General features: G+C 39.7%; 1 protein-coding gene across 1 annotated transcript; it reads left to right on the top strand.

Moving 5' to 3' along the window:
• Positions 1 to 1,339: 1,339 nt before the first annotated feature.
• LOC132041138 (uncharacterized) lies at positions 1,340 to 10,147 on the top strand. Its single transcript, XM_059431949.1, has 4 exons — positions 1,340 to 1,681; positions 1,855 to 1,952; positions 9,712 to 9,783; positions 9,865 to 10,147. The coding sequence occupies exons 1-3, from the start codon at positions 1,456 to 1,458 to the stop codon at positions 9,763 to 9,765; spliced, it is 378 nt and encodes a 125-aa protein (XP_059287932.1). The 5' UTR covers positions 1,340 to 1,455; the 3' UTR covers positions 9,766 to 9,783; positions 9,865 to 10,147.
• Positions 10,148 to 10,760: the final 613 nt, after the last annotated feature.

Raw genomic sequence — 10,760 nt, 5'->3', positions numbered from 1 at the left:
CCGGGGTTTTTTGTTCCCAAAACCGGTCCAAAAAAATTTTGGGGGACCGGGAGGCTTACCCGGTGGCGCAATTTTTTTTCATTTATTTGGTCCAAACAATAAAGAACCTCGTTGGAGCCCCGTCGTGTGTATTAGCTCGATTCTCGCGAGTTGACAAGCCACTGCCCTAAAATTTCACCGGTCCGTACCAAACGGGCTGGGGACCTGTGCGGATGGCTTAAACGCGCAGGGCGCAGCTTATTTTTTCATTTATTTGGTCCAAACATCGAGGACCCTCGTTTGGAGCCCCGTCGTGTGTATATGCAATTGGATTCTGCGAGATTGGACGAGCCGGCTCTATTTGCCCCAAAATTTCACAGGTCCATACCAACACGGCCGGGGACCCGCGATGGCTTACACGTGCATTTTTATTTTTTTTCATTTATTTAGTCCAAATATCGAGGACCCTAATTTGGAGACCCGTAGGAAAAGCATACAAAGATGCTCACGCCAGCGAAGCATCGAATCCCCAATGTTGCCTTAAAACTCCAAGACCCTTCATTTTACTTTTACTCTTCTAAGAGCCTGTTTGGATTGACTTATTTTAGGTGCTTTTAAGCCAAAATAACTTTTAAGCACTTTTGTAGTGTTTTGATAAAATAAGAAAATATTTTTAAACAATTGTTTTTAAGACAAAACAACAAAAATAAACTAAAAGTCATAAGCTAAGTCAAAAGCTATAAGCTCATCCAAACGGGCTCTAAGTCCGCAACACTCATAAACTAGTCCAAAATCCCCATAAGAAGTCACTGGCTGTTATACTAAAACTTTTATTTCAAAGAAAGAATGGCATTAACAATGATTTTCACCAGAAACCAAAAAATCAAATATGATTTTCACCAAATCCAACTAAACACTCGAAACTCATCCGAGGCTTTCCGGACACAAACCAAACATGCACATGTGTCATAAAACACGCTCCGAACTCACTCGTGCACTCGAATTTCCCCAAAGAGGTCTCCTTAATCTGGTGTTGATCCAAGTCAACTCCAACCAAATCAATGTTGATCCAAGTCAACTCCAACCAAATCAAAACTAACCGTCCAACCAATGACCCAAAACCCCACCAGCTGCCTTAGGACCCGAATCAAGGACAACTAAGTCGATAATCACGTTGGGACTAAGAGCCCGACGGGTTTAAAAAAGAATTTATGCATTTTAAATGTACTAGATTTAAGTCAACCGGCTCAATTAATTTTTCGGGACAAGAGCTCTAAGTGCCCTAAACGAGCAAACGGGTAGCGTGTCCTAACAGAGCTTAAAGTGAAATTAATATATTACGCAGGCTTAGCGGATATTAGACCTTTTACTCTTTTAAGTCCAGATTAGAGTGTTGCCAACACTGATATATTTCTTGGCAAGGCTCCTCTTAAAGTCAGTGTAACGCTAAAAGTTGCCACCGGAATTATCTGAAGAATGGGCGAATGTACTCCTCCTCCTCGGATTGGTAAGATCGGGCCATACACAGTGTTCATGACCCCTCCAGCCACACCAAAACAGGCACCACCACCAGTTCAGCCTCAGCCGGTTCCGGTAGTCGACAAGTCATGTCCAGTTTGGTCTCCCCCAATGCAGTATGATAAACCCTCATCTCACTCCTCTTTTGGCTTTTTCCAGAATGCTCTCGCTAAACTTCAAAATGGTTGGTATCCCCCCATTCTTGATTTTTATAATAAAGATTCTAACTTTATTGCTTTTTTCTCCTCCTTTTCCTTTTGCAGATCTTGATTTCATCTTTTACCCCAACTTTATGTTACTCAATTTTGATTTGTTTTTCTGTGAATATGTACTTTGTATATGGATGGATCTTTATAGCTCATGCCAGTTTGGATGAACAAGTTGCATACTGGTTTGGCTTGAATCAGTCAAAGTATCAGTGGGCATTAGATGATTACTATGAGACCAAAACAATTGTAAGTCTAAAGTCTCTTTCTTTCCCAAATTTGTTTCTTGTTGAGGTAAGGTTTGGGTGTATGTATATCATGTCCCAAGTTATAAGTTTATGTGATTCTAAGTGGTCTACTTTCTGATCAAGTAAGATTTAAGGTTAAGTTTTGTATTCTATTGTTTGTGCCACAGAAAACATCCACTTGCTCTTACCTGGGGATGCAAGTCATGACCTTTAACTTTACCTCTTACTGTGCTCCTACTTGGTGAAGATTATGTTAATCATTGCACCGACAATTATTTACAGATGTGGATTAAGGATATATGAACTTTAAATTGATTCTTCTCTTCGCTAGACGTCTTTTCTATAGTCTCTGCAGTTTTTCCTCCTTCATGTCATTTCCTGTCTAGGATCATGTAGCTGCAGGTTATGATTCAGATTTTAGTTTGTTCTTAGGCATAATGACCAAAAAAAGTCCTAATTAATACAACGTGTTGGTGCAATCTCTTGCTGCAACTAGAAAGATTTTATTTAGGATGAAGTCCTTGCTGGTGCTTTCCAGTTACAACCCCCTACTTAAATCTCTTGAAAGTTGTCACGACCCAATTTCTGGTCAAGCCGTGACTGGCACCCGATGCCTTGACTTTACCGAGCAAACTTTCTTGGCTTTTTTACTCCTTAAATTTGAAACACTATGCCGCCCAATGCAGTTCTTAAAGAAAACTGAGAATGTAATATGATAAAAATATTGTTCCTTCTTTCTTTTCTGAAACTGTAACACTTCATGTAAAAAGTTTAAGTAGATGGCTGAGACCTTTCCATGCAGTTGCAAACTGGTGCTAGCCGACCTCTGTTTCTTTTTTTTCTTTTTGATGAAGTAAGTAATTTCATTGCTGGCATCAAGTGGATGCATAGTAGTTACAGAAGTAGAGTAGCAAAAGGAACTTATCATCTCCAGTACATGTCTAGTTAAGAGCTAAGGAGTTAATAAAGTTCATAAAGGTAACTGGGAAATCTATTGGGGACAAGTAAATTTAGCTTTTAATGATTGGAAGGAAGTTGATATTCCATCAAAGCATCTCCTATTTCTTTCATTCCAGATGCTCCAAATAATAGCAGCAGGTATCAACTTCCAGATTCTCTTGATGGTGCTATCAACTTTCCAGCAACTCCAGCTTTCAAAAACATCCCTGATACTATGTGGCATGACCCAATTGAGTCCAAAAAGTGTAATAAACATATTCTATAACTCTGTTGCCACTGGACAGTGAATGAAAAGGGGGTTGTGTGATTCTGCTACCTTCAAGTGAATGAAAAGGGGGTTGTGTGATTCTGCTACCTTCAAACACATATAGCACCTATTTGTCAGATGAAAATTCCTTCTGGCTAGGTTATCTTGGGTCAAGCATGCTTCATGTAGTGCTGTCCAGCTGAAACAACTAATTTTAGGAGGTAATTTGACTTTCCAAATAAGCTTCCAAGGCCAATAAACTGTGATTGCATTCTGAGGGCCGAGAAGTTTATATGCAACCTTAACTGAAAATTTCCCCTCCCTCCTATTCCCCCATTTTAGTTGGTCTGCCATCAAGTTGTTGATTGTGGTATTGTGAAGTGCTGCTAAAAGGTTGATCACTTCTTCCATCTGTTCCTTCTTAGGTTGAGGTTCCATGTGTTTCCATCTCTGTGTTGGTGAATTGTAGCATCTGGTTCATTGGCTATCTGAAAAATGTTGGGGTATGCAACCTTAAGAAGGGTGTTGCCCAACCACTTATCTCTCCAAAAACTGATGTGCTGGTCATTCCCTACTACCAGGTGTTTGTGCTGAGATAACACATCTCAAAGTTTGCTTATGCTCTTCCAGCAACCAACCCCATAAGTTTCATTTGAGACTTTTGAACACCAGTGGTTTAAGGCTCCATGTTTGGCAATAATGACATCTTTCCATAAGCACTGGTCCTCCCCTGTGTATCTCCATAGCCACTTCATTAGTAAGAATTTGTTGTGTAGTGCAAGGTCTTTGATGCCCAGGCCTCCCAGATCCTTTGGCAGCAAGACCTTATCCCACTTGACCAAATGAAATTTGTGAGTGATGCTGTTCCCTTCCCATAGAAAGTTCCTTCTAATTTTGGCCGGCTGTTCCAACGCCTTACTGGCGATGGGATGGAGTGGCATACTATAGGTTGATATGCTGTCAAGCACACTGTTGATTAGTGTTAGTCTGCCACCCATTGAAAGGTGTTGCATCTGCCAAGAAGCAAGCCAGTTTTCAAACTTCTCTATGACTCCACTCGAAATGCCTTCTGCCTTGAATTTATCCCCTAGTGGTAACCCCAAGTATGTTGTAGGAAAAGTTCCAGTACTACAACCCAATATGCTTGCCAGTTCTTCAATGTTCAGCACCTCATTAAGAGGGTAGATTACGCTTTTGAGCATTGATGTGTAGAAACATTGAGCATTCTATACTCACACCAAAAACATAGTGAAAGTTTTGCACCAATGACTGTCTTTGCTAGGAGCTCATTCCACCTCCATTTCATGAATGTTTTACTTTAGCTCTCATAAGGTTCGTTTTTGCTTCAAAGTGTTGATTTTCGTTTTACTCCAGCCACTGGAATTTTGTCCAAATGTTTAAGATACCATGCTTCTTTGATCTTCATATCCTTTTCTTTTTGGGGCGTGATGAGGAGAGGATGAGGCTGATTTTTGGGGAGTTTAGATGTGGGGATGGAGGTCGAGACGTGGGCATTCCAGTTGGTAGCACAGATTGAAGAAGTTGTGCCTCTTATGTGTTTTTTGGTAAGGTAACATAGTTTTGCTTCTTATTTTGTACTGCCTCCATTTTAGTTTATATGGCAGGGTACAGCGTTTAAGAAAAAAAGACTTTTGGCACATATCAAAAGTAACCTGGTCTGAAACATGCCATCAGGGGTGGATTTAGTATATAAGGTATGGATTCCGGGAACTCAGTAACTTTTGCCCGGGCCCTGTATTTATATTGTGAATCCATTAAACATATAACAAATTTCTAGTTGGGAACCCAAGATAAAAGTGGGTTGTTGGTTTAGCGGCAAAGGTGGAGCCCGTTAAGCTTTGCTGCGCCCTCCTTGACAAGGGTTCAAATCCCGTGGGCACCATATTTAACCTGATTTTTGCTCTATTTTTTTTTTTTTTTTTTACAAAAAAACCACGGAAACCTTTAAGTTGTCTCTCTTTTTCTTTTTTAATTTGAGATCAATAGGAACCCATAAACTTCTAATTCTGGATCCGTGTCTGCATGCCATGATATTATGTGGCTATAAGAGCATGTTATTATGGGTAAACTGCGATGTTTAAATTGAAGTTTTTAAATACAAAAAGGTGCCTTTTTTTGTTTTTGTTTGGCGGGGGGGTGGGGGACTAAAAGAAAGAGTGTCATATAAAATGGAATAGAGCTAATATGTGTTAATGGTTTGATTTGTAAGGAGAAAATGATCCATTACAAGAGGTCAAAGATCTTTACACGACTTCCAGTAGGCTGCTTGAAGCAAATGCGACAAAATTCTTTATTCTCATTTAATTCTTGCATTATTTTTTGGAAGTCTGTAACATATTAGAGATGTCAGCTGAAAATGTTTCTTTTTGTTATATGAGTTACAAGCTTTATTGCTGCTTGTGGGACTATACTGGGTATGTTGTTGTTGTTGTTGAGTTACAAGCTTTATTGCATCGAGCATGAGGCGAGATAAATCTGCAGCGGGAATGGGTTTAAGCTTGGACAACACTAGGGGTGTTTAGTGTAATGATTAACAAGGGCAATTGACAGGAGAAATGGATCCTGGTGCTTAGATGTAAAAACATGATAACTGAAAGTGTTAAAAGAGGTACATCGAGGATCACATTGAAGGAAGTTATCTCAAAAGATTTAGGAGATCTCGGAATCCAGGAAGATCTACAACATACCCAGTGTGGTCTGCGGACGGTAGACTGCGTACAGACCTTGCCCCTACCTTTTGTGGAGGTAGAGAGGTTGTCTCCGATCTAGCAAAGATAAAAAGACAATGAAGTTGAGGACCCGTATAGATGATACCAACTAAAAGATTAGTGCTTATTAGAAGGCTCTTAGGGGTCATTTGGTATGATGGATAAGCAAAAATAGTCTTGGGATGAAAATTTAGTACCGTCTTATCCCTGTTTGGTTAGAATAAATCCCTGGATTAGTTATCCCGGATTGGAGTGTTATTTTTATCCCACATTGAGGGTGGAATAGCAATCCCGAGATAACTAGTTCCCCAACCAAATGAGCCGTTAGTGTATTAGAAAACCGTTAGTATTATAGATAATCTTTCCCTGCGGAGTTGTGAAATATTATGGACCCAAACAAAACATTTATGATATTATGATTCATACCACTTACTCCAACTAGCTAGGGACAAGGTGTAATTGTTGTATTTTTGGAAGATCCCAAGTGTTTGACATACATTTACAAATAACAAACATTTTACTTTCACGTCTTTCAAAATTTCAAATTCATTTTTTTTGGACATTGATACGATATGTTCCATCTTTCAACTACTACTTTGTTATTACTCAGACAATTTACAAGTCAAATTCAGATTATATTACCAATTAAAAGTATGTCATGTAAAATTGAATAGAGGAATTCTGATATTTATTCTAGACATCCAAATGAATAGTCTAAATCCAATAACATTAGGCCTCTGCATTTTGCAAAAGAATATATACTTACTTGGTTGCTTTAGACTTAAAGCGAGTTTGGCAATATTTCTGCAACTGGTAAACTTTAAAGATGATGCCTAGCTAAATTTCATACCATGCGTGGTGAAACTGGAAATGTCTCAACTTAGATGTCTCAAAGACTAAGACGCAGAAGAGAAAGTGAGTTAGATTATTGTATCATGCGTAGAAAGCAAACATTCTATCATTGCATCATGTAGAATCTTGATTTTGCAACAAATCTCAATGCATCACGTCCTAGTTCTTCTTTCTGTGTTTGCAACAAGGACTATAGTGACTGTGTTTCTTTGATTGCTTTAAATGTAAGGACGATCATGGTTGTCAAAATAGTTGTTTTTAAATCAGTTTGAAAAAAATAGTTGAGTTTGACAACTGAAAATAGAAAAGAGGACAGAAAGAGAAAAATATAAAAACTATCTTGGTTTGTAGATTCTTTTAAATGTTAATAAAGGGTTGGAGGGGGAACGGGATGGTGAAGGATGACTTGTCTGCTGTTTTCTGTTTTTTCCCCATGGTTTTCTCGTCTTTACTTCCATGGTTTTAGTGTGTGGTCTCTCCTAAGCAAGGCTTGATGTTATCCGAGAAGCATCTAGCCATGCACTCTCTCAAGACGTGTTCTTTTGAATACAACAACAACAACAATAACAAGCCCAGTATAATCCCACCATGTGGGGTCTGGGGAGGGTAGAGTGTACGCAGACCTAACCCCCACCTTGAAAGGTAGGGCCGTTTTTCCGAAAGACACTCGGCTCAAGAGAGAGGAAAAGAGAGGAAGACAAGAGGAAAACAAGACAAAAGGTCGATAGGCCCAAGCATATCGAAAAACAATATGATAACACGAATACCAAAAGCCGAGAAAGTCGTGGTAATAGTCCGAAAGAAAGGAGCATTAACTACTATAGATAAATAAAATAATCAAAGTATAACGGCCCAACAAATATAAGCAAAGAATCAAACGCATAAACCAAAAGTGCAATAAACAAACGAGCAAAACCGCAACTACTACGGTGAAAGGGTAAGCCACCTAGCCTTCTATCCTAATTCGAGTCCTCCACAACCTCCTATCTAAGGTCATGTCCTCGCGAGCCGAAACCGTGCCATATCCCCGTCTAATCACCTCTCCAATACTTCTTCGCCTCCCTTTATCTCTCCCGAAACCATCCATAGCCAACCTCTCACACCCCGCACCGAGCATCCGTGTCTCTCCTCTTCACATGCCCAAACCATCTCGGCCTCGCTTCCCGCATCTTGTCCTCCACCGATGCCACTCCCACCTTGTCTGATATCTTCATTCCTAATTCTATCCCTCCTAGCGTGTCCACACATCCACCGTAGCATTCGCATTTCCGCGACTTTCATCTTCCGAACGTGACATTTCGACCGGCCAACACTCCGCTCCGTACAATAAAGCTCTTTGCCTAACCACCACTTTGTAGAACTTGCCTTTACGTTTTCGAGGCACTTTCTTATCACACAAGACTCGAAGCGAGTCTCCATTTCATCCACCTCGCACCAATACGACGTGAAACATCGTCGTCGATATCCCCATCTCCCGTATACGTACCCAAGATATTTGAAATTCCTTTTCTTTGAATGGCCCGGGTACCAAGCCTCACTTCCTCATCAACTGCCTTGGTACGCCACCGAACCCCGCACTCCAAGTATTCTCGTCTCGGTCCTACTCAATTTAAATCCTTTAGACTCCAACGTCTCGTTCCCGCCCCTCCAGCCTTATCGTTAACTCCGTGCGAGTCTCGTCAATCGTGACTATGTCATCTGCGAACAACATACACCAAGGCACCTCACCTTGATTTGTCGCGTCAATTCATCCATCACCAAGGCGAATAGAACGGGCTAAGCAAGAGTCGATCCCCGACGCAACCCCATCGAACGGGAAAGTGTTCCAGTCTCCTCCTACCGTCCTTACCCGGTCTTAGCTCCATCATACATGTCCTTTATCGCTCTAATGTACACCACGGGTACACCTTTAGCCTCCAAGCATCTCCATAGACCTCTCTTGGTACCTTGTCGTAGGCCTTTTCTAGGTCAATGAATACCATGTGCAAGTCCCTCTTCCGCTCCCTATACTGCTCCACCAATCTCCTTACAATATGAATGGCTTCTGTAGTCGAGCGCCCCGGCATGAATCCAAACTGGTTCTCTGAAATAGACACACCTCTCCTCACCCTCATTTCCACCACCCTTTCCCACACTTTCATAGTGTGACTTAGCAGCTTGATACCTCTATAATTGTTGCAGCTTTGAATGTCTCCCTTGTTCTTGTACACGGGAATCATTGTACTCCATCTCCATTCAAAAGACGTGTTCTTTTGAATGAAAACCAAAAAGTATTGTTTCCCTTCTGCTTTTGATACTCAAGTTGACAGTGAGTCAGTGAGGCAGGGAAGAGAGAGAGCATTTCAGTTGGAAGCGGATATGACATGATTTTATTTTCCTTTGTTTAATAAAGGATCAAGAATTTCCTGCGTTTCCTTAGAGTTAGAAACCGACATTTAATTGGTCTGGAATTTTCTACAGGAATCATTAATTGTCTGAAAACTTCCTAATGTTTAAATGTTGAATAACATGCTCTAAAATTGAGAGCATGCCAGGGAGAGTTATGATTTTGGTGTCCGCTTACATTTCCTTCTAATTCTACCTTTGATTGATTTCTCTATACAGAATCACAAATAGTATGTTCAGAACTTAACTAGGCAAAGTATTTTTTCTTCCAAAAAAAAAAAAAGAAAACTATCTTTTCATTTTATAGCGACTAAAAATTGGATCAACGTACGGCATGAATCTGGTGATGTGTCACAATGGCTAGCACAAAAATAAATAATGAATGCTACTAATAAATCAGGATGAGGCAAACATTGGTTGATTTAGATCGTATCTGCAAATCTAAGACCCGTGCAACGCCGTGGTTATACTTTTTGGTGCATTCCTAACTCCTACCTACTCATTGTTAGATCACTTTTAATTCCTACTGTGTGAGATGTTTACTTTTGGCTTTTTTGTTGTATACTTATTAAATGATTTATGCACAGAACCAGGCCGAAGAAAAAGCAAAAGCTGTAGCTAGCAAATTAGAGAATGTATGATATGCCAAAGGAGAGAAGGTAAAATCTTATCGGGATGTGCTTATTTTTCTCCTCTTGTTGCTTCTAGTGCCTTTTTTCACCCTCAAAAACACCGTGCAGGAATATCTCTGGATTCACCAATATATGTATGTGATATAGGCAAGACGTACTGATGCATTGGGTTTTTTTTTTTTTTTTCGGGGGATGTATCAGAATGTGATTGTCACACATTTTTAGCTGCTATGGGGCAGCAACTAACAATGCTGCGTTGTAGGCCTTGTCCCATGTAGTTTTCTGAAGAAAGCTTTCTGTTGTTATCTTTTACAATATATCTATGCACTTTTGTTACTGGGTAACTGATAGAGAGTTTCTTTCAAATAAGGGATTTCTAGTTTAGAGTTCTCATTTTGGTGTCCTACCCACTAAAAGGAACTGATCGCTGTGCGATCAATTTGAAGTGACGTACCAATGATAGAGCGATGGTACAATATTTATAAAGCACGTATGACGATAAAAATGCTCTTAAAATAGACGATCTTGCATAAATTTAGTGCTCTTGTGTCGAATTGAGTATATACGCATTCAATTTCGTTTTCCTTTTGCTAACTGAATAATCTAGTATTTGTTTTAAGTCTTAACAAAAGCACCTTCCAGGTGCCCAACTACATATCAAGCTAAACTCTCAAAGAGCCTTTTTGACTGAATTGTAATACGCAGATCCATTCATTACTTTTTGGTTATAGTTTGTTACACTAATTCATCTTATTTCATTTGGAGATATGGTTAGAAGCTAAATTGCACCAGCGGAGGTGACCTTATTTACATCAAATCCTATCAACTTATCATGGTTAGATTTTTTTTTTTTTTTTTTTTAAAGAGGTAAGAACACATATTGGGATTGAAGCGTAGTTGTTGTAAGAATACATATTAATTATTCATAGGCAAGTGGTAAAAATCTATATACAAACACGTGTGATGCATCCTTTTTTGTTGATGTTTAATGTACCGTAAACACC

This window comes from Lycium ferocissimum, chromosome 12, assembly GCF_029784015.1.
Source record: "Lycium ferocissimum isolate CSIRO_LF1 chromosome 12, AGI_CSIRO_Lferr_CH_V1, whole genome shotgun sequence".
In the NCBI taxonomy this organism is placed as follows: domain Eukaryota; kingdom Viridiplantae; phylum Streptophyta; class Magnoliopsida; order Solanales; family Solanaceae; genus Lycium; species Lycium ferocissimum.
This window is presented reverse-complemented; position numbering and strand designations above follow the sequence as displayed.

What these genes read in the sequence shown, in the direction of transcription:
- LOC132041138 (XM_059431949.1), top strand. Translation starts at nt 1,456, where the DNA reads ATGGGCGAATGTACTCCTCCTCCTCGGATTGGTAAGATCGGGCCATAC. An exon ending in TCTCGCTAAACTTCAAAATG is followed by an intron (nt 1,682 to 1,854) that starts GTTGGTATCCCC and finishes GGATCTTTATAG; the next exon opens with CTCATGCCAGTTTGGATGAA. An exon ending in ACTATGAGACCAAAACAATT is followed by an intron (nt 1,953 to 9,711) that starts GTAAGTCTAAAG and finishes ATTTATGCACAG; the next exon opens with AACCAGGCCGAAGAAAAAGC.